At 51.5% G+C, this 22,643-nt stretch overlaps 7 protein-coding genes across 7 annotated transcripts; 4 read left to right on the top strand and 3 right to left on the bottom strand.

Annotated features, from left to right (window-relative positions):
- Positions 1-98: 98 nt before the first annotated feature.
- On the top strand, positions 99-1,513 carry CARME (Carnosine N-methyltransferase; the record flags this gene model as incomplete). Its single annotated transcript, XM_066131257.1, has 2 exons — positions 99-220; positions 379-1,513. 2 exons carry the CDS (start codon positions 99-101, stop codon positions 1,511-1,513), a joined length of 1,257 nt encoding a protein of 418 aa, XP_065987407.1.
- Positions 1,514-1,736: 223 nt separating this feature from the next.
- rhlG_2 (Rhamnolipids biosynthesis 3-oxoacyl-[acyl-carrier-protein] reductase) lies at positions 1,737-2,675 on the bottom strand (the record flags this gene model as incomplete). The annotated part of the gene is made up of 2 exons (XM_014685554.1): positions 1,737-2,499; positions 2,569-2,675. 2 exons carry the CDS (start codon positions 2,673-2,675, stop codon positions 1,737-1,739), a joined length of 870 nt encoding a protein of 289 aa, XP_014541040.1.
- A 1,309-nt stretch (positions 2,676-3,984) lies between these two features.
- Positions 3,985-5,888, bottom strand: G6M90_00g084780 (uncharacterized protein; the record flags this gene model as incomplete). The annotated part of the gene is made up of 9 exons (XM_066131256.1): positions 3,985-4,318; positions 4,391-4,554; positions 4,622-4,662; positions 4,719-4,805; positions 4,878-5,018; positions 5,113-5,178; positions 5,235-5,495; positions 5,614-5,748; positions 5,807-5,888. The coding sequence occupies 9 exons, from the start codon at positions 5,886-5,888 to the stop codon at positions 3,985-3,987; spliced, it is 1,311 nt and encodes a 436-aa protein (XP_065987277.1).
- A 2,707-nt stretch (positions 5,889-8,595) lies between these two features.
- G6M90_00g084770 (uncharacterized protein) lies at positions 8,596-11,095 on the top strand (the record flags this gene model as incomplete). The annotated part of the gene is made up of 2 exons (XM_014685552.1): positions 8,596-9,052; positions 9,111-11,095. 2 exons carry the CDS (start codon positions 8,596-8,598, stop codon positions 11,093-11,095), a joined length of 2,442 nt encoding a protein of 813 aa, XP_014541038.1.
- Positions 11,096-15,038: 3,943 nt separating this feature from the next.
- On the top strand, positions 15,039-18,594 carry irs1_1 (Isoleucine--tRNA ligase, cytoplasmic; the record flags this gene model as incomplete). Its single annotated transcript, XM_066131255.1, has 6 exons — positions 15,039-15,168; positions 15,240-15,245; positions 15,327-15,619; positions 15,670-16,823; positions 16,874-17,436; positions 17,486-18,594. The coding sequence occupies 6 exons, from the start codon at positions 15,039-15,041 to the stop codon at positions 18,592-18,594; spliced, it is 3,255 nt and encodes a 1,084-aa protein (XP_065987515.1).
- A 230-nt stretch (positions 18,595-18,824) lies between these two features.
- Positions 18,825-19,097, bottom strand: G6M90_00g084750 (uncharacterized protein; the record flags this gene model as incomplete). The annotated part of the gene is made up of 1 exon (XM_066131254.1): positions 18,825-19,097. The coding sequence occupies one exon, from the start codon at positions 19,095-19,097 to the stop codon at positions 18,825-18,827; it is 273 nt and encodes a 90-aa protein (XP_065987261.1).
- A 1,264-nt stretch (positions 19,098-20,361) lies between these two features.
- lact-2_1 (Beta-lactamase domain-containing protein 2) lies at positions 20,362-21,549 on the top strand (the record flags this gene model as incomplete). Its single annotated transcript, XM_014685550.1, has 1 exon — positions 20,362-21,549. One exon carries the CDS (start codon positions 20,362-20,364, stop codon positions 21,547-21,549), a length of 1,188 nt encoding a protein of 395 aa, XP_014541036.1.
- Positions 21,550-22,643: the final 1,094 nt, after the last annotated feature.

The raw sequence follows: 22,643 nt of genomic DNA, 5'->3' as shown, positions 1-22,643 counted from the left end.
CTAAACTATTTTTACCAAGGCCGCCTCGAACCCAAGCTAGCCGGCTACTGCTGGCGTTGCCATGAGTATCCTGTGACTAGATATCCCAACACAACAAGATGGCGGATCAAGGGGAGCAGCTAGCTTCGTCATCTGATACTACTGCCTGGCGCGGCACGGAAGATAACATGGATGATCCAGAGGAGGTGAAAGTAGTTTTCTATGCTCTCGACTCTTTCTCGTAAGTCCTGCACATGCTATAAATCCTGCCCTCCAATGAGCCGGTTGCATCTTTCATTCTCTCAACAACACCACTATGGTTCTTTATCTGCTATTCATCTTATTTTATTTTTGGCCCATTTGTGACATGTGAGTTTATACTGATCCCATATCTTTTAGGCAATACCCCAAAGTCGCACACTTTAATGTCACTCACCTCAGACGGCGCTCCTTTTACGCGCTTCCTCAAGCACACTGGAAGATGCTGGCGGCGCCCCCTTTCAATTTTCTTGAAACCCTAGACAGAACAGACGACGCAATAGATGCTAACGCCGAGCTGGCCCGTGCAATTGTAGCCCATGGTTTACGGTCATTCCACAACCTTGCCGCCGTCTCTCCGCAGGGCGAGCCCATGATACCGCTGGAGTGGACAGGCGTAGCCAAGCATGGAGATATTGACAAGGCTCGGAGTACAATCAGACAATTCTACAGGGACTGGACAGCAGAAGGCGCCGTGGAGCGCGACATCTGCTACGCGCCCATCTTGAAGACGCTTGAGCAAGAGCGGGCACGCATCGGAGAGGAGAGACAACCGAAAGTGCTGGTGCCAGGCGCAGGACTGGGAAGATTGGTATTTGAGCTGTGCCGCAAGGGATACGAAGCTGAAGGCAACGAGATTTCCTATCACCAACTTCTGGCGTCATCCTACATCTTGAACGAGTGCCAAACGGAAGGGAAGTACACCATATACCCCTGGATACACACCTTCTCCAACCATCTCACCCGAGCGAACCACCTACGGAGCTACAAAGTGCCCGACATTCACCCCGCCACGACGTTGGCCAAAACGGCAAACGCAGGAAGCATGTCCATGTGCGCCGCTGATTTTCTCTGCCTGTACGCAGACGAGGAGCACAAGGAGTCGTACGATGCTGTCGCGAGCCTGTTCTTCCTTGACACTGCGCCCAATCTGATACGGTATCTGGAAGTCATCCGCCACTGCCTCCGACCAGGTGGTGTTCTCATCAATGTCGGCCCGCTGCTGTGGCACTTTGAGAATCAAGCACCCGGGAACCATGGGCATGATGACGACGGAGATGGCGAGCACGACTATAATAACTCATCGGGCATTGCAGACCCAGGGAGCTTCGAGCTGTCCAATGATGAGGTGATGGCATTGCTGGAGAAGCTGGGATTCACAGTGGAGTGGAAGCAGACGGGAATAGAGACGCCGTATATCCAAGACAGCGAGAGCATGTTGCACACTGTATATAAAGCCGCAGCATGGGTGGCAAGGAAGCCGAAACAGGAGTGAGGTGGCGATCCCATCCCTGTGTGCAAGACTTGACGAGTCGCCAAGCGAAGTGCATGGTGTTTATTTGGGAGCGGATACAGCGTTGTTGCGTATAAAATTTTAACGCTGGGCACAGCAATAGACGTGGCGAATCACTACGGCGGGCTCACGGTATTTCCAATGACCCCCTGATCATGAATTTTACATTCGGTCATTGCATTGATCTATTCCGTAACATGCACATCTACAACTTGGAGCTCCCCTCCCCAGGGAAAGCCAACTCCCCCCTCGCCCACATTGCACCTCCATCAATGGCGATAGCCTCGCCGTTGACGTGCGAACCGGCCCTGCTGGCCAAATACACCACCACACCCGCAATATCCTCCGGCACGCCAAGTCGCCCCATGGGGTTCGTGCTGGCAATCTTGTCGGCGCCGCCCGATATCTCCAAGAGCCCGTTGGACATCTTGCTAGGGAAGAAACCAGGGCAAATGGAGTTTACGGTGATGCCCCTGGGACCCAGCTCGATGGCCAGGTTGCGGCCGAGGTGGATGACGGCCGCCTTGGACGCAGAGTACCCATAGGTGCCCTGCTTGCCAATGGTGCCAATGCCCAAGCCGGCGACGCTGGCCGTGATGATGACGCGGGCGGGGTCCGCGCGAGAAGCGGCCTTGTCCAGCAGCGGCGCGAAGACGCGGACCGTGTTGAAGACGGCCTTGACATTGAGATCCATGACCTTGGCAAAGGCCTCGTCGGGGTGGGTGTCAAAGGCCTGGCCCCAGGTGGCGCCGGCGTTGGCGAAGAGAATGTCCACGCGGTCAGTGTGCTTCTTGACCTCTTCGAGCAGGTGCGTCACGCCCTTCATGTTGGCCGAGTCGGCGGGGATGGGGATGGCGACGGCGCCGGGCGAGCGGTTGGGAAGGGCATTGAGGGCTTTGCAGGCCTCGTCGCAGGCGGCGGCTTTGCGGGACGAGATGAAGACCTTGGAGGCGCCGGCTTGGAGGAAGCTTTTGGTGCACCGTTAGCCATTTTCTGTGCCCCCTTTCCCTTTTCCTCGGCGACGAGGCTCAACTTACGCGGATGCGGCGTGTAGTCCGAGACCGCGAGAACCGCCGGTCACCACTGCGACCTTTCCCTTTAGCGAGAAGAGGGATGGGAAATCTGTCAATTGGGCTTCGGCCATGGCTGCTATCTGTCGGTAGTGATGTCTCCGAATGTGTGGAAGAAGAGAGAGGAAAGTTTGAGCAGGGCGAGAGCAGGCTGTTGGGAGTTAGGGTTATATGAAGTCGTAGTGTCGAGCCATGCAACCAAGGTCGGTCCTCGGTCCAGGATCAATGCTAGCCACACTGTTACACGCCTGGGCGGACTTAATCAGGAATGATTACGCTACACAGCTGCGGACAAGACAAACTCCGGAGCTAACGTGCTTGCGTCGACGTTGGGCCGTGGACTTGGAGGAATCGCACCTCGGCGCCTGGAGTTGACGGCTTGATGGGTCTGCATTCTCCAATGACGCATGGCGTTTGTGGGGGAGATGCCGAGGTATTATCAAGACCCAATGCTAATACGGGGCCGTGTGATGTGGGGGATCTAGACCACTTCAACCAGCCGCATTGATTGAGAAACCGCTCCGAAGCCATGTAGGGTAGTTCTAGATCGAGTAGTTGGCCGTCTCAGATGCAGGGTCCAGGTCATTCTTATAGAATGAAAGCCAGGTAATGTAATCAATTTATAATCCAGACTAATAACCAAGTTGCCAACAAAGGAGACGTGCAAGGAGGCCACGGGGCTTCCACTCGAAACAAATCGACGTCAAACATTACATGGTGATTGCATGGAGAAAGAGGGACGATATATACCTGTTGCCATCTTGGAAGCTGTATTCTGCGACTGGCATGCGCTGTATCATCATAATATGGTGTTGTAACCACCTATTTGTGTACTGTTCCTCCACGGTAAGAAAATAAAACACGAAAACAAGTACCCTAAAGATAGCAGGGCAGAAATGGCAGAGGAAAAGAATAGAGGAAGATGCTGATGAGTAGAACATTAAAGATGAAACCCTAAAGGGTTATCGCCATTTGCCTCCATGGCGTGTTGCTCTCTACCTGAATGTAGAGCTGTACTCTGTTCAAACTGACCCTTTATGTGCCCGGGTGGAAGAATAAGTGGAACGAAAGAAAAATTGAAAGAGAATTGAGCGAAAAACCTGAACAAGCCTCCGCATTCTTGTCTGATGCTACCTAAAATCATCTTTCATGAGATATCCCCACTCCTATAAGCAGCCTACTGTTTTAAAGGCTGCAAAACGGAGGAGAAATCCCCACAGCATGGATATAAGCCGGCCATTGCACGGCTGGGAGAGGAACGTATTTGTGCTTTGCGATGAGCCCAAAACCATATCGCGTCGAGAGATGTGGTAAAGAGTAGGAGAAAAAACGTGTCTGTGAGCCGAAGCAGGAATATGAGTCGAGTGGACCGCAAAGCCCGCTCTATCTCTCATGCCTTGGATGTCGGTGGTGGACCTTTTGGTCCCAACATTGATTGACGGCTTCCTCAACAATTTGCCAGCTATTTTGCGCAACAGATCCAATGAAAAAAACACTGACGTTGTGTTCAATAGTGACCAGCTTGGAATAGTTAACGCGCGACTCTCTAGAAAGCCTCTCACCATCTTCGGTCAGGTGAACCTGAACGGCCTGAAATCCTAGCCGAGGCTCACCTTCGACCTGGCGAGGTCTCTGGCCTGCTTCGTAAACGATTCCATGCTTGTTGGGTTTAACACCAGACTTCTTACAGCCTCTGCCGCCATAGGTGAGAATCGGGCTATAGAATATTAGCACTTTGCCCCGCTACGATAGAGTTGGGCTGTACAAGGCCAGGCGGCTGAGCACTCACACGCAGGTACAATGCCCATGGTCATTTGCGATCACGATGAAGCGGCGAAATCCTACATGGAATTTCGCACCATATTTGTTCTGTATCTCTTGCTTCCCAGAAACACTGGGATGTTTTAGACCGTCTGTGGATCCTTTGGGTTCGGACCACAGCACCTTGAAGATCTGGGGGTTGGGGATATATCAGTATTTTTTTGCTATTTTCTGGTCATACTTGCACACGAGAACTCACCGCTCCGGGGTCGAATTTATTTGAGTGTTCAACCCGGTACCCTAGCGATATACGGCATGAGCGACATAGACATGTATGTGGGCCATAAGTCCCTTACTCGGATCAATTGTTTCAAGTTCATCTCCAGTTTCTGCGGCAATGTGGTTCCGAGGAGTGGAAGCGCCGTCATCCTCTTGCTCATAGGCTGTATTGCTATTATTAGACTCAGGTTGGGAGATAAGCATGTTCGTGTAAGGAAGAGGCAATTTGGACCTACTTTCTGATGAAACAGAGTAATTCAAGTCTGACGGGCCGGCCGCAGCCGGACCCATGCCATATGTGAGGTTTTGGATATCATTGTAGCCTCGTGGTAGCGGCTGTTGAGTATGAGTCGTAGCATAGCCAGAGCCCTGGGTAGCTGTGGTGAGAGTTAGTAATGCTTGGACGCAAGTACTGATGCTGAGCTGCCAGGTACCTAGGAAGGTAGACGCTGCCTGCTCAAAACGACTTACATGCATAAGATGCCTCCGCTGTCTGGTAGCCCCCTGGGATGACGTATTTCTGCGCATCGTATGAGTCTGCTCTGGTAAGCATCGATGACAGCACGTCGTTTGTTGATGGTCAAAGATCTTACATTGTGACTGTGATTGATCATATGAGGGGGCATGGGAGCTCTGTTGCGGAGCAGTGGAAGAGCTTCCATGGCCGTGAGAAGACGCCGAAGCTGAAGAGCTTCCATGCCCTTTACGATAAGAAGAAGTCTTATCATGTGAGTAATGTTTGCTGCTGCTGCCGCTGCTGCTCTTCTCCTTTGATGACCTGTCCTTGTCTTTGCTTTTCGACTTGGATGCTTTGGACCGTTCCTTGTCTTTGTGACTAGCTACAACATAGTTCTCTACAAGTCCAACAGGGCATGTTGTCAATTTCAAGAGTCATTCAGGAGCGAGGGTGTGGAGATATGGTGACTTGGCAAAGGTGTCCGACACCGAAACCACTTCACTTGATGAACTAACCTGGTGAATCGGGTGGCTGCTGTTCGTAGCTCGAGGCAGAGGGAGAGAGGCGGGTGCTTCCTAGGCTTTGAGTTATTCCCGCAACATCCCCAGACTCGCGAGGCGTATCATAGTTGTAATCATAATCTAAATTTCCTGCTAGTGGTTTAGCAATCAAGTCGAACAAGGCAATGATCCAAATTGGGTATCCCACCGTTTATGTCCTGCCGAACACGATACATAAACTGTTGTGCCTCATCGTAGGCCCAATTCGACCAAGCGCTCCATGTGTCCATCGTGACGCCGGGGTAGCTAACATATGGAAAGGCACTCGGCCGATATGGTGCCCGTGTCTGATGTGCAAGTATTCACGAGGGCGCTTTTCAAGAACACGGCGAGTCACAAGCACGAGGCGCGCCGGGAAGGCGAGTATCAGCAACAAATACCACAACCTATCCTAGGACGGCCAAGAGGGGTTCTTGTAGGATGGGGGATCCAAAGCATGGGCGGGTGCGGCTCAAAGGCTCAAAGTGGAGGAGGCTATAAGCAACTGAAGCGACAGCCTCCCAGTTGCTGCTGCGACAAACGGGTAAGCTGGCTTGGGGCACAACACCAGATAGCGAGGATCCCACGCCGCACGGGTCGTAAATTCGTCTCAAAGAACTATTACATTGCCGCCAGACGTGCGTGGGTAGGCCGTGGGCCAATGTCCCCCCCCTCTCTGGCGTTTTCTGCGCACGCGGCGGCGGTGCCCATGCAGCCGCGTCTCTGGGTTGGTTGGCATCTGACGGTGCTGCATCAAGTGGGTTGACGGCATCTCCAACACACGGATAGGATAGCAAAACTAGCATAGGTCAGGATAAGCTACCACGGAGTGGAGTGCAGGAAGCGGACAGAATGGTCGCGCACACGTCGGCCTTCAGACCCAGCTTAGGACCCAGATTCACTAGAGGTTGCGTGTTTTGCCATGAAGTTATACCATGGGTGTAACCACTCGGAAGGTCATGCCTACTGCTCCGGTCAGCTCACTAACCAGTCAGCAAGTCATCCACGGGACAGCAGCGGTTGGCCATAGTGGGAGACCCCATTGACTTGTTGTGTCAAGTCCACAATGCACTTCAATGTTGTACGCCGGCAAACTTGGGGTTGTCCGGGCCATGAGCACACAATGCGCGCCTGGATCTGAGTGACACAGCGTTTTGTATTGGACCAACTGGGCCCATTGTCCGCGGCGTGGGAGTTGATGGTGGGCAGTCATCCCAGGCGTATTGACTCCTAAATGGTGGCGCATCCCGCATTGATATCCAGCCCTGATCAGCCAGACAACATTGAAAGTGAAACATATTATATGGGACTGTGACTCAACTGTCAGCTATCACACCAGGAATCCTAGGCAACCGCCAAACAGACGAAGCAATTGTGAAGGCACATCCGACAGAGCCTCAATATTCTCTCACACAGCTCTGGCGCCGGCTCAGATGAGGACACGTTGGCGTGCTTGAGCGCGTAAGCGGAGAGAGGTGCGGGCGGGCATAGCACCAGCGCTAGATTTGCGATTCCGTACGGTACAATGAAAATGAGAAACGAGTCGATGGATCGCAGCCTGACCAGGTATACCCACGTCCAGTTGCAGGAGAATCCGCAGCTCTACGGAGTAGTGCAGCTTAGCAACGGAGAAGGGAGCTCGAAACGGCGACTAAGAGGATCATGAACAAGTCAAAGGCTTGGGAGATGACGGCCCGGCCTGGCACTGCTGGGTCCCAGGTGCCAGCTGGCCCCCTCCTCCTCATCATCTGCACATCGCGTGAGTGGCTCCTTCCCTACAAGTTGGCCGAAGCTGCCTTGAAGGCCCGTTCCGTTGGCTCCTTCCTCCCCTGTGGCGCCTTGGTGGCGGGAGACCCACAACCCGTGCACCCATAACCCTCCCCTTAGTGGACAGACGCTGGACCGACGCTACCGCGTCTCAGCGCCCCTGTTTCCCATCGGTGCATCACGTCCATGATGCACCAGTCAACCTCGGGGCCGTCAAGTGGCCTATGTCTGTCTGTTTGTCCAGTGCGAAGCCGAGTGCCCTCTGGGCTCTTTTGCGCGGGATACTCTGTACATACAGGAATTCTGGTGCACCGCTGCAATCAGGCGTGCATGAGGGGCCAGTCCGGGGAGCATCAGTATCGCGGCTGGACATGGGGGCTGTGACCAGGACTCCCGAAACGAGCTGCCCTTGTCTTTCACTTTCATTTTTGTCGTCCGACCATGGATGGCCTCGTGTCACAGATACAGACACGGTAAACACTTTGTGCAGAGACATGGATGTGTCCTGGGTGTGCCATTTCCGGGCCTCCTAGCATTATTACCACACGCACTCTGATTTCACACTCATCTCACTGGTCTGTCGTTTTCTCTGCATCCAATCCCCACGCATCAACGAAGACATGGACCAGTCTGTGAGCCCTGCCCTCCCTGGTCGACACTTGAACACTGGAATTTCTTGCTCTGTTCGGAGTAACGAGTGCGCTGGGCCTGTCCTGTCGCAAGGCTGTGTGCTGGCTTGGAGCTGACGAGGAGGTCTAGGTGTCAAAGCTGTAGCACAATCAACAAAGCAAAGCTTGACCGAGTTCTGTCACAGTCCGTCCGGCGAATATCAGCGCCCGTCAAGGGGCGGGCAAAAGGGTGCCCGACGGAGGCGAAGGCTCACACCTTCTTATTTAAGGAGTTTCTTCTTTGCGAGCCCAGCGGGAACGAGCAGCGCCGACGAGAACAGGCGACAGACGACTCTTGAGACCTGCCAACGTCCATACTGAACAGCGATTTGACCCACGGAATATTTGCCATCCTCGAGTCTGACCCTTCCTGTCTCGGCCTTGTTCGCGAGGCTCGAATGCCTTCATTCCAGGCAAGGCATGGCCGCTGCCCATTGCTGACGCAGTCTCCCTGCTCAGTACGAGGTGCAGCAGCAACAGAAACATCTGATTCAGAAACATTCGACAGTCACCATCTTTCATCATGCAGTCTGCCACCTTTCGAGGCTTCGCTGCCTCGACTCGACATCACGACATGGATGTAGCGGCCTCGGATCATGCTGTCCAGTCTGATATGTCTGCTAGTACAGATCGATTGATGGAAAAGCTGGCGACTACGGCCTCTTCGCGTGATGAAGATGATATGAAGGGAAGTGATAGTTGGAACTTACATAGCGACGCATCGACGGTCTCGAGCAGAGTTACTACGCCCGATCCACAACCACCGCCAATATCACGACCACCACTGTCTTCTCGTACAACCCAGACTCATACTCCTCATGTCAGCAGAACGCCTGCGATACCTATTCCCGGGGCCCTGCCGCCGCCGCCGCCTCCTCCCCGTCATCGCGATCCTCAATACTTTCAACAATTTAATCAGCCTCGCCAAGTTTCTGAGTTTCCCCGCAACCCTGCGCCAGGCCCAAATATTGGTACAGACGGTTCGTATTGGCTTTCCGCAGGCGAAATCCCTCACTGCCAGACTAACATACTACTTAGAGGAAACACATGCCTTGTCGCAATCCTTTCCTCTACCAGATGGCTTTTGCTGTGATCGAGCTCCTCAGGCCCCCCTGCCGCACGCTTTCCCGCCGCCGCCGAGGTTCCTTGCGGAAAAACTAGACACAAACCACCAAAGATTTTCACCACCGGCAACGCACAGAAACTCACGACAACAATCAGAAAGCAGTACAGACGTCTTGCTCCGGCAGTATCCGACCCCGAGCATTACAGGGTCTACTGAGAGCCCTATGCAACTGCAAGGTCCCTGCTGCTCCAGTCAAGTCTTCAACAAGACCCTACAGTTCATACCGTGGCCTGACACCAGTGAAGAAGCATCGAGCTCCGAATACAGCTCTCAGGAGGACACTTTTGCATATCGAAATGCTAGGCAATTCCCCCCTCAGCTTCCAGCGCAACCCAATCACCATTTATCAACGAGACGAAACAGGTCATTCGCCACAAACCGAATCACAAACTGGGTATCTGAGTATGAAAAGTCACACGGTCCTGCTAGGTTACGGCGCCAAGAAGCCACCACGCCTGCATTATCTGATCTCCTCGAATCTGAAGCTGCAAGGTCCCAGTCTTCCGCTGTTTCATCGCACGCCGCGGTGGAACACTTGTGGAAGCAACTAAAGCAGAAGAGGGCAAAATTGCAAGACATAAGGAAACATATGACACAACGACGACAAGAGCTACGAAATTTACGGCTTCGAAAGAATGACGCTGACAATGCATTTATGGCTGTTCTACGTCCTTTGCTAGTGAGCCAACGGAGCGACGTCTTGTCATCATCCCTCAAAATCCTTGACAGCCGTATGGCCGCGATGCTGAAACTGAGGGAGGAATATCACTTCAGCGAAGCGAGCTATGAAAGCCTAGAGGTGGACCTGGACGAGGAGGAGCAGGAGCTCAGTGGACTTGAGACCAAGTTTTTCAGCATCTTAGCTGCGGGACAAGATTGCCACGCAGAACAGTCTGAGCCGACTCGTACAAGCACTGCCGACACAACCCTCGACGCTGATGCAGAAACTCCGTACTACCTCGTTGGTATATCTGCTGACAAGCCTTTGGAAGATGTTCACCCCCTGTATCACAAATTTTCGACTGCCGTTGGCAATTTGGAGAATGCAAAGGAGGAATATGAGGATTTATTGTTTATGAACTCTGATTTCGAAAAGGATCGAGCCCTGAGAGAAGGGACAGGCCGAAACATAAATCGGGATGCCGAAGAATTCTTTGCCGAGCTGCCAAACCAGAAATCGCGCATGGAGGATGTCATCAACGCGCTTGAAAACGAAGTACAGCGACTGAGACTGCTATGTGAGGAGAAGGGGGCCATGAAGAAGTTCTTGCCCCTACAAATGTCTTACTTGTTGAACCCTGATATGGTATATGAGGACATGAACCTTGAAGACACTCGAGACATCCTTAAAAAGTACACAACTGCAAAACATCCGCGTTATTCCGAGCTACTCGCCCAGAAGAGTCACTTGCTGGGGGGCCCAGTGCCACTCACAGCGAAACAAGCCTTATCGGCCGTATTTGGTCTGCCGTATAACGACCCCCTCAAAAGCCAGAAACAACAGCTTGCCGCAAAGGAATATGCGATTGAGACTCTGGTTCAAAGCTACGACTCTGACAGCAAGGCGGATCTGGTTAACCGCTGGATACTCCAACAGCTGAGGCAGTCCCCTATGAACGCGCTACTCCTGCAGTCTGTTTTTGGCTCAGAATGCGGGCTCAAGGTTCGGGATTACTGGCGATGGCAGTGCGATGTCCTGTATTACTGGTGGCGAGATGATACTATGTCGCCAGGCGAAGAGATGGACAAGAACGACGATAGTGACATGTCAGAATATTCTGCGCGTCAAGGAAGTCCCAAGAGGTCCAGAGCCGCGTCCGATGGCGAACTTCAATTCAATCCGACACTGAAATCACCTCGACATGTCAAAAGCAGTGATATCCTGCGATCCAACTGACAAAGACTTTGCACACGACGCTCGTCTTGGCACGCACCATTGTCCAATCTAACAAATCTCTGACTTATCGGTCATTTGGACAAACTTGACAGGGGGGGCTTCAACCTCCACATCCTCATGGCTAGCTTGATTCTCACGGCTAGACTCACTTAGATTCCATGAAAAGTTTTTTTTTCAAGCGTTCTGATTACCTAAAACTGTACAGCCCCAAGTCTGGAAACTACAGGACACGAATTGGCGAGCTGGAGAAACGGGCAGCATGCAACATGTGCCAAATCTTGATACCCCATTGTTTACGGTACGGCTGCTTAGAACTGGTTATAATCATTCTTTTCTTTTCTTTTTTTGTAGTCATTTTTGTCGTCATTTTTCTTATCTGTTTTTCTCTGTTGTAATTTTGCTGGAGACCTGAGATGTGCGGTCCTGTACCACGCTCAAAAGCTTTGTTTCTATTTCATATGCTTTTCCTTTCTTTTCCTTTCAAAGGTGTGAGAGCACGGTCCGTCATCCGCGATGACAGACTGGGTAGATTGATACGGGTGTTTTAAGGATGAAAAACCTGTAGATCAAATTGATCCTGTTTTTGTACTGTGCCATACATACACCACCATACGGCACCTGTCGTTTTTACCCGCAGCCTCGCATGATTACACATGCGCACATTTCGCATGGCTTAAGCAAGCAGCTCCAGCCCTCAAGCACATGTACCCAACTCTCGACGGCATCCAGTCTCCCGCCCTCACGCCACTCACCCACCCTCTTCACCTGGTGTTGGTGTGTATTGGTTCCCGCTTCCGCGGTCGCAGCCCAAGCCCATCACATCTAAGTGCTTGAAGCACCCGGGTAAGATCGTACAGCTCCGCCGAGGATTGCCGTTCTCGGGTATCTCCCGGAGAAACTATGCGCAAATCATGTCTCGATAACATGTGACATCTCGCATGCACCATGTTCGCCGTAGTTTATCAATTTTGGACTTTCAGGCAAGTGACGGTGTTGATGAGGCCGGCGTCGTGGGTTGCTTGAAGAAGCCTCGAACACGAGTCTCTTGGGCTCGACGAGCCGAGGGACTTGGTGTGGCATGATTGGGATTCAGCGATTTCGATTACTGGAATCTGAGATGATGGCTTTCAATTTGCTCGACGGAGCTATATTGTGAGTCCCTTGGCCCGTCCACACAGAGGGGTATGCTGGCAAGTTGGCACTCTACCAAGTTGCTTGCTGAGAACCCCCTGGTTTGTTCCTGCTGTAGGCTGGCGCGGTGGCAACCAAAATGTTCAATGTTGACTGTATAGTGCAAGAATACGGGAAACGTATGCACCTTTAGCACCGTCTTGGGCCGGGCTCTCTGCACTCAAGTTGGGCAGTAGGTGGCATTGGGCTATGCAAAGGAGGGTGGTGAAGGCCGCCCCCTCGCGATGGAATTTGATACGAGACTGACAGAATTCAGCGTCTAGGCTGCCGAATGTACAACTAGAATGGGGCATTTTCTCCTTCTTCTTCTACATACGTCGTTTGTTACTATGACTGTATGATGGGATGCGTTTATCGGTGTCGGTGATGTATTTGAGGACGAGACTTTGCAGTGCCCCGTTGGGGATTGGAATGGATGGAAAGACGCTTTTGTATGGCTACCTTGTTTCATGTAGTCATATTTAGTGAGACCGGAATACCATCACATCGATAGACGCACCGCGCGGCTTGCCCAACAGTGGAATGAGTAGGTTACGCGTTGGTCTTGAAAGAGGACGGCGATAAAGTCAAGGTTTCTGTGATGTTTTGCCACGTAGAGATCTAATATGGTTTACCACGAGAGGAAGCCGGGATTTGCCTGGGCAGATGATATACAGTGTGTGAACAGTTGATGAAGTATGAAATCAGCGACTTGGGACCTGAACGCGCCAGGGGCATCGTCCCATCCATGGGCCAGCTTTGTTTGACTTCACTTGTCACAGGGGCTAGCTTCGTATGTCCGAAACGCCGTATGTCCTGGCTGTACCATGGACTTCACACAAATTCATAGCATGGTGAAGCAGCAAATGCGTGGAGTATATTGAGGTAGTAGGCGGGCGGTAACATGTAGGTATTCAATAATCCATGATCAACTTCCCCAGACCACAAACTCGTTTCCATGTCCCACCGAGACCAATGATCCATCATAGAGTTACACATTTGCGGTGGCTTGATACAGAAAGAGCACCTCCAGATTGAATTCTACTTGCCAAAACATCGCCATCCATTTTGCGGTTCGTCGGTTGTTTTCGGCGAGGTCCCCCACCAAGACCATATTGACCAGCGACGAGGCGGCGGCTTTGACTCTGGGGTCGATTTCGATCTCGAGGCAGTGTTCCTGGCTGCACCATCACACTTCTTGCAGGCTGCCTCCTTGCCATGGGTCCTCTTGGGGCAGGACTTTTGCCCGCACGGAGTGACTTCGACGGGTGCGGTTGGCTTGTGCATGGAGGCCCGAAGTGACGATTTTCCATTGTTTGATTCCGTCGATGGCGGCCCTGGCTTTGATACCGGAGGCTTTGACGGCGGACCCGGCTTCGAGTGCCCATGAGGTAGAGCATGTGATGGCGAGGACCCGTGTACGGCAGGTAAACTCGCCTGATTGTGGTGTCTGGCCAGCGCAGAATCATGGGTCGAGGCGGCTCGATGACTGCGATGTGGTCTTGCATCTGAGCTCTTTGTATGGGATCTAGTCGAATGATCTGAGCCCTTTGTATGGGATCTAGTCGAATGGGTGGATGTACGTCTGTGCTTGCTGCTTCGTTTTCGCCTAGGTTCGATGGGCGATATGAAGCAGTTGTACCCTAGCATTGGGGGAAACATGGCTGCGAATTTGTCGTCGGGGTTGCTCGACTAGTGAAAGTGACAAGACAGGCGACGAGGGCGATGAGCACAGCCGTGCCAGAGGATACGTAATCAGGGCAAGTTGGTAGAAGTGAGTATGATAAAAATATTCTGCTGTAGGGAACACAACAACTGCTTCGGGCTCTTCTTGATGACGGAATGCCAGTCGCGAAGAGACACAAGCAGTGGAGGAGCAAGGACAGGAGAATACGCCGCAACCCGTATCGGCTCCAAGAAAGAGGTTTGGTTCTTGCTATTTTTTGACAAATTAAGCATCAACCCGCCTTCCCCAGGATTGGACGACAATGCCGAGTGCGAAGCAAGTCGGGGAAGCCTCGCACTGCATCTTAATCGTGGCTTCCCTTTGTTCTTTGCGTCAGCTTTGATCCAAGTACCTAGGTAGTGGGTATTAGAGTGCTGCAGAGCGAGAAAGAGTCAATCAAAACCAGCATTGAACAGTCCAGACGTCGTCTCATGGCTGAAGCATGCTGCCTGTGAACTGCTGCAACTTGGGCGCTGTGTCGTGAGTCGTGACCATCTGCCGCCATCATTCTTCGGCGCGAAGCGCAAATTGGGACAAGTTGCTGGTCGATTTCGGCGCCTCTCCCACCTGGAGCCATCATGCCGCCCGTGCATAGCAAATTCCACCCACACAATCGTAGAGGTCTCGGCCCCAGCCTGGTCCCGATTCCCGATGAGTTGATGGCGAGATCACCAAGTCCGACATGCACAGAACCAACGTGAAGACAACTTGGAAAAGTAATGGGAGACTGGGTCTAGTCTTTCTCAGTCTCATCCCATCGGATGCAACGGGGACGCGGTGTGTAGAGTCTGAGAAATGACACATTGGTCACTGATTGCGTAGTGAAGATGGTTCTGGTGCGAAATCGCCGCTCTGACTCACCAGAGTCACCGACTCACCACCCGCCCACCGAGTAGCTTGACCGGTGGCGGAACTGTCAAACTACTCGACAGATGTACATAACTTGGACCACCGACGGAGCCACTGCTTCAAAAACATTAACGTTCAGTGCAACCGTCGTATTCCAGACCAGTTGACCGAACTCGTCGTTTCTTGGCTCGCATCGCCATGACTGCGAATTTTCCCCAATTCGAAGAGGAGACTCTCCGCCTTTGGCGGGAAGTTGACGCGTTCAAAACACAGCTTCAATTGACCCAAGGAGGACCGAGATTCTCATTCTATGATGGCCCGCCGTTTGGTATGTTCTGAACTTCTGATTCTGCCTTCTCTGGGCAAAGTGAACCATCCACTGACCATGATCAACAACAGCGACTGGTACGTGCACAGCAATCTGCGATTTTTCGATCTTGCGTCCTTTGGCGCCCCCCAAAACCTCCCTGCTAACCGAAGTGACAGGCCTCCCTCACTATGGTCATTTTCTGACCGGGACATTGAAAGACATTATTCCGAGATACTGGTCCATGAAGGGATACCACGTGGTGCGACGGTTCGGCTGGGACACGCATGGCGTTCCGATTGAATACCAAATCGACAAGAAGTTTGGTATCTCTGGTCCCGATGCAGTTCGCCAAATGGGCATAGAGAAGTACAATGCCGAGTGCAAGGCCATTGTCATGACATATGCCCAGGATTGGAAGCAGATCATGGAACGACTTGGTCGCTGGGTAGACATGGACAATGATTACAAGGTGCGTTGGCATTCCGACAAAGCAGCACGTGCTGTGCTAACTGTCCCAAGGCCATGGATCCGTCATTCATGGAGACAGTATGGTGGGTGTTCAAGCAGCTCTTCGATAAAGACCAAGTATATCGAGCATATCGCATCATGCCATATTCCACCGCCCTCTGCACACCACTCAGTCTTATGGAGGCCAAGGAAAACGAAAAGATGACACAGGATCCCGCCATACTGGTTTCCTTTCCGTTAGTTGGCGTCCACGGCAAGGAAAGCACTTCTCTCGTCGTGTACACAACCACTCCCTGGACCCTGCCTTCGAATTTGCTCATTGCAGTGCACCCCGACTTCGAATACTTGGAAATACTTGACCAACAGAGTGGCAACCAGTACATCACTATGGAGAGTGGTCTGAGCATGCTCTACAAAGACCCCAAGAAGGCCAAGTACACGGTCGTCCGACGTCTCAGAGGCAAAGAGCTAGTCGGATGGAAGTACAAACCTCTCTTCAATTACTTCGCCACAGCATTTTCCGATTGCTTTCAAGTTATTGCCGCCGACTATGTTGAAGCTGGTGAAGGAACAGGTCTGGTACATCAGGCACCTGCATTTGGCCAAGAAGATTACGACGCCGCTCTTGCGGCTGGGTTTATCGGTCCAAGTCGCCTGCCTCCTTGTCCGGTAGACGACAAGGGCTGTTTTACTGCTGAAATACCCGAATATGTAGGTATCCATGTCAAAGTTGCGGATAAAGCTATTATGAAGGACTTGAGGCCTACCGGCCGCCTTCTTGTTGAAAGCCACATTATGCATGTTGACAAGTTTTGCTGGCGGTCAGACACGCAGCTTATCAGAAAAGCTGTGTCGTCGTGGTTTATCAAGGTTGAAAACTCTATACCCCAAATGATGGAAAACCTGCAAGACACGACAAGCTGGACACCTGCGTTTGTCAAGGAGAAGCGATTTGCGAATTGGATCGCCAATGCCCGCGATTGGAATATTTCTCGCAACCGATACTGGGGTACTCCCATACCACTTTGGGTAAGCGACGACTACGAAGAGGTTGTCTGTGTTGGCAGCGTGGCCGAGTTGAGACGGTTGAGCGGCCACACTGGCGAGATTAATGATTTGCATCGGGACAAGATTGATCACATCACTATACCTTCTCAGAAAGGCAAGGGCGTTTTGAGGCGCGTTGAAGAAATTTTTGACTGCTGGTAAGTGTTTGAAATAAGCCTATCGATGTTTTCTGGGTTAACAAGCCGAGGTTCGAATCTGGTGCCATGCCGTACGCGTCCATTCATTATCCATTCGAGAACCACGACGAGTTTCACGGAGGGCATTTCCCTGCTGATTTTATTGCCGAGGGGCTGGACCAGACACGAGGATGGTTCTATACTCTCACGGTGCTTGGCAATAAACTTTTTGGGAAATCACCTTTCAGGAATGTTCTTGTCAATGGCATGGTTCTTGCCGAAGACGGGAAGAAGATGTCTAAAAGCTTAAAGAACTTCCCAGACCCAAGTCATATATTTGAGAGATATGGATCTGACGCTCTGAGGTTATACCTTATTAACTCGCCTGTTGTAAAAGCAGAGCCACTTCGCTTCAAGGAGAGTGGCGTCAAAGAGATTGTGTCAAAGGTTTTGCTTCCCTTATGGAATAGTTATCGCTTCTTCTCGGAACAAGCAGCGCTGTATAAGAAGACAACTGGTCAAGATTTCGTGGCTGATATCACGTTTTCTACTGGTGGCTTGAACAACGTCATGGACCGCTGGGTCTTAGCCGAGTGTCAAAGTCTGCTTCAATTTATCGAGCAGGAGATGCGCGGTGCGTTTGTCCTTGCATCACATGAATCTCCGATGCTAACCCTTGACAGGATACCGAGTATACACAGTAGTTCCACGGTTGTTAAAAATGATTGATGACTTGACGAACTGGTACATTCGATTCAATCGGAAGCGACTCAAGGGAGCTGCTGGCCTTGGGGAAGCTGACACTACCGCCGCTCTGAATACTCTACTACAGGTCCTATTTACACTGGTCACAGCCCTAGCTCCCTTTATTCCGTTTATTACGGAACATATATATGGCCTTTTAAGGCCGTTCCTTGGCGACGTTCTTGCATCATTTAGAGACACAAGAAGCGTGCATTTTCTACCTTTTCCCACGGCTCAAGAGGAATTATTCGATCAACTTATCGAAAGAAAGATGGAGGCACTGCAAAAGGTTATACAACTGGGTCGTGTTGCCCGCGAAAAAAGGAACATAACTCTCAAGACTCCGTTGTTGAGCCTCATCGTGATTGGCGCCAGCCAATTCATATCCGACGTTGACTCCTTGAAGGACTACATCCGAGAGGAGCTCAATGTCCGAGATGTAATCTTGACTAACGATGAAGAGAAATATGGGATTTCACTTGAAGCAAGGGTGGATTGGCCGACTCTCGGTAAGAAGCTCAAGAAGGATGTACAGATTGTTCGAATGGCACTCCCATCGCTATCGCAAACCGAACTGCGCTCATATCAGCGGGAGAAAAAGATAACTATCCAGAACATTGAACTTGACGAAAACGACCTGGCCATTGTGAGAATAATGGCCAAAGATTCAACAGCTACTGCGGTCGGGTCTGGTCCTCAATGGGAACCAGCATTCGCGGACGATGCCGTGATATTGCTTGATACAGCACCACATGCAGAACTACTAAACGAGGGCTTCACGCGAGAACTTATTAACCGTATTCAGAGGCTACGGAAGAAGGCTGGCCTAGTCCCAACCGATGATATCCATATGGGATATACTGTCGTTTCTAATCCTGAAGCAGTGGATGTTGATGCGGTGATTTCGTCCAGAAGGGATCTATTTCAAAGTGCTCTGCGTGGCATGCTAGAAAAGATGTCAGATGACGCCGGGAGTAAGGAGATCATCTTGGAAGAGGAGAGCACTGTTGGGCACTTGACGTTGAAACTGGGACTGTTTAAGATTTAATAAAGCAAGACGATTGATCGGGCGCAGATATCCGTGTATTTCAAATCAAGACTGAAAAGTACCATACTTTTCTTTTCTTTTTTTCCCTTTTCATCCCCCATATCCGCCCTTTCCATTTGACAAATGATTTTCCTCCAAGCAACTGAAAGCGATAACCGACCATCATCTCAAAATCCACAGGCGAATAACACTGCCTATCGCAAGAACCCTCGAACACATTCCTTCTTCTGTCAACTGGTGGAATTCGTTGTCAATTGCTCAAGACGTAGAATCAATTCCTGAAGTGCGACATGGCGAGAACTTAGTTCTCGGAAAATTGGATCAAGCTGATTTTCCATAAGCAATGCAATTTGCTGCGTGGAGTATGCAGATATTCTCTCAAGCTCTAGCAACTGGGCACAAGCCTGGTTGGCATCAGCTATCAGGTGCTGGATCTCCCACATTAAGCGATTCACCTCCTGAACTAGAGGATGTTCTTCGGAGATATCGTTGCCGGAATTCATTGTGGCTCTAAGAGTCTGCTGCACTGGTGGTGGACCAACTTGAATCGCGGAGGATCTTAGAGGTAAAGAGATATGCCCGTGCTCGAAGAAACGTAGTGCTAGTCTTTGAAGCGTGTATGTTGCTGCAAATGGTTGAATGGGTGGCTCGTTGGTAGAAGAGGTGTTGATTTGCTCTTTTCAAAGTGTTTGAAGTTTCGAGGTATGCGAATAATGCAAGTTTCGAGGGGGGAGAGGACGGGTTGTTGGTCGAAGAGATCAAGACAAAATATCTCGACTCTTGAAGAAGCGTTGTACGAGAATTTTCTCTTTGCGAAGTGTTTCTCTTTGCGAAGTCTTTGAAGTCTCGAGGTATGCATATAATGCAAGTGTCGAGGGGGGAGAGGACCGGTTGTTGGTCGAAGAGGTGGCTGTCGATGAGGAAAATCTGGCAGAGGATCCGGGGAAAGCGAGCTCTTTATATAAACGGATCGCACCGAGCTCTACAGCTGGGGACCCCTTGCGCTACTTTCATTGCAGACTGTGAACGACAAGCGGTCGTGTTCAGGGCAGTGTTCAGAATGATGGTGGTGGATGTTCAGTAGCCAACCGCCACAGACAATATTTACAAGATATCACAAAGATGCCGAGGCGTGGTGGATTTGAGAAATCATTGGTCAGTCTGGCTGTAAGCAAGCAAGGGGAAGAGTCATATGCACATTTTCTGAAACTTGGTCCGTGAACCTGTGCGTGGTGAAAGGAATCTTGTCGCATGACGCTCATGTGGCATGGGCAAATCCAAGGCTCTGTCAAAGCAGGCTGGCTGGTCGACGATGAACAAAGCGACCGGCTTTTGAACACAGCAAGTACAGTGCTCACATAGCAATGAATCTCTTGAACTCTGATTAAACAGCATTGCAAAATATGCAGGTCTTATCCGCGTGATGTTATACATGCAGCTACTGCATGCAGTGAGACCGTCTATAATTACGCCATGTGAGGCTTAATGCAGTGTCGTTCATGTTCAGTCAACGTCCTATTAACCTTTTGCCCGAGCCACATCACGATGGACGGTCCCGATTTAACCGATTCGAGTGGGGCGTGGCACGAGTACTTTATGACAGGTCTTGACATGGGTATAACTTATTATGACAGGCATAACCAAGTCTTTGCTTTGAACATTATTCGTTGCAACACAACCTGTAGAAATCTCCTCTTTCTCCCCTTTACATTCGAGCTCCATTCCTTGTACTAGTCAATCGCCACCACCGACATAACATCCATCAAAATGGCCCAGGTCCAAGGCTACTGCGACGCCCGGTTCTCCAAGCTTCGCGACTTGATGCAAGAGTCAATCACGTCCGGACAAGACATTGGCGCCAGTCTATGCATTAACATCAACGGTGACAAGAACGTGGTAGATATATGGGGCGGCTACGCCGACGCATCGACCAAGAAACCATGGGAAAAGAATACCATAGTAAACGTCTTCTCGACCACGAAACTAGTCACCAACCTCGCAGCGCTCATGCTCATCTCGCGCGGCGTGCTTCACCCCGAGGACAAGGTGGCCCAGCACTGGCCCGAGTTCGCAGCAAACGGCAAGTCCGAGGTCACGGTCGGCCAAGTGCTGACGCACACGGCCGGCCTCAGCGCGTGGCACGACGACATGACGCTGGAGGACGTATGCGACGTCGAGGCGGCGACCGACAAGCTGGCGCGCCAGGCGACGCTGTGGGCTCCCGGCACCGCCATGGGATACCACGGCATGACGCAGGGGTTTCTCGTCGGGGAGCTGGTGCGCAGGAAAACGGGCATGTCCCTGGCCAAGTTCGTGACGGAGGAGATTTGCCGGCCGCTGGGCGACGGGGCCGACTTCCAGCTCGGGTGTCGCGAGGAGGACTGGGACCGGGTGGCCCCCGTCGTGGCGCCGCCGGGACCTTCGATCCAGGAGGTGCTGAGCCAACAGGCGGGATATGAGCCGGACTCGATCGTCGTGCGCACGCTTTGCAACCCCTTGCCGAGGGCTGAGGACGCCAACGGTGAGCTCTGGCGATCCAGCACGCTGGGCTCGGTCAACGGCCACACAAACGCCAGGGCGCTGGTCAAGATGCTCTCCTGCTTCTCGCTCGGTGGCACGTGTGCGGAAGGAGACCATCGCCTGCTGTCGGCCGAGACGGTGAAGCTGGCGCTGACGGAGCATGCGATGGGGGTGGATCTGGTGACGGGGCGGAGCGGGAGGCGCGGGCTTGGGATTTACCTCACCGGGCCTGGGTCGGGCATCGTGGAAGGCAAGCTGCCGGGGGGCAGTGTTGGATGGGGAAGCGGATGGGGGGGTTCGATTGTGGTTATGGACAGCGACAGGAGGCTCACAATCGCGTATACCATGAACAGGATGCTAAACGGGGAACATCCTTCCCCGGCAGCATATATCAAAGCGGTTTATGAGATACTCGGAGCGACCCCAGCTGCCTAGGATCCGGACAAACTCCATATTCATGGGTTAAGCAGAGGTTGTGACTATAAAGACTAGCGCGTGGTGTTGCGTAATTTACATAAGCTCTCAATAGACTTCCTCATGGCCTTGGTTGCAGCCCTGATGTACCATCATTCACAGAGGCGGACAGAGTCCTTGTATTCATCACCGATCCGCAGCCAATTCTTTCACTCCATCAACGCTGTAGCGCCGGTCTTGTTAGTCGATGGAAGGAGACTATTCTTGCCGAGTAAATTCTTCACAGCAAGTGGTAACGGCGAATAGCCCTGCCGCCCGTCGCGAGCGAGCAACTGCATACTGCTGCGAATTTCCCCATTTTACAACAAGTCTCAAGGATCGGAAGGCAACGCAACCTGTATCCAAGACCACGGGGGTGCGTGAATTTGGCACATATATGTATACGCGATAGGATCGACCAAAGATTCAACAAGTAAGAATACAAGTCTGACACAAGCATGAGGCGACAAGGGTCAAAAGAAGCAAGCACTTGCAGAAGTGCGGCATTTCACTTTTACCCAGTCTAGTTTCATTCGTGACAAGTCATCTTTAGCATGCAGCAATGTACATTACAACTAGAGCATTGCTGTTACACGGAAATCGCAGGTTACACAAGGGCTACGGTCACGAGACCTAGGGCAAAGTCCCTCACTGACTTCTTGTATAAATAGACGGCTTTGGTCCCTCAAGGCCTTGAGGAAAACCAAGGACCTTTGATACCAAAGACTGTTATTAGTTGAATTGAGATAAATTGCTCCAAGCCCTCTTTCCGAGCCCTTGTCACAATTGCTGACCCTTGAAGGTTGCAATATGTAACTTACTTGTGTTGGGCTTCTTGTCATGCTTGAAGGTCATCTTCTTGTTGTTGGTCTATCCTTCACTGGCGAGTCTTTAAGTTGCTCTATTATCGCTGTAATAAGGGGGCATTCGTCGTCCTAAGCTGTCACGAGGGGGATACGGAAGGTTTTTAGCCGAGAGACGGGAACATATCGAGACGACAGTGGCAATAGTGGCAATAGTGGCAATAATCGATCAAAACTAGTTGATATTGAGGCTCACGTTGTGACTAACTAGTT

The sequence above is a fragment of the Metarhizium brunneum genome, chromosome 5 (genome assembly GCF_013426205.1).
Source record: "Metarhizium brunneum chromosome 5, complete sequence".
Taxonomy (NCBI): Eukaryota; Fungi; Ascomycota; class Sordariomycetes; order Hypocreales; family Clavicipitaceae; genus Metarhizium; species Metarhizium brunneum.
This window is presented reverse-complemented; position numbering and strand designations above follow the sequence as displayed.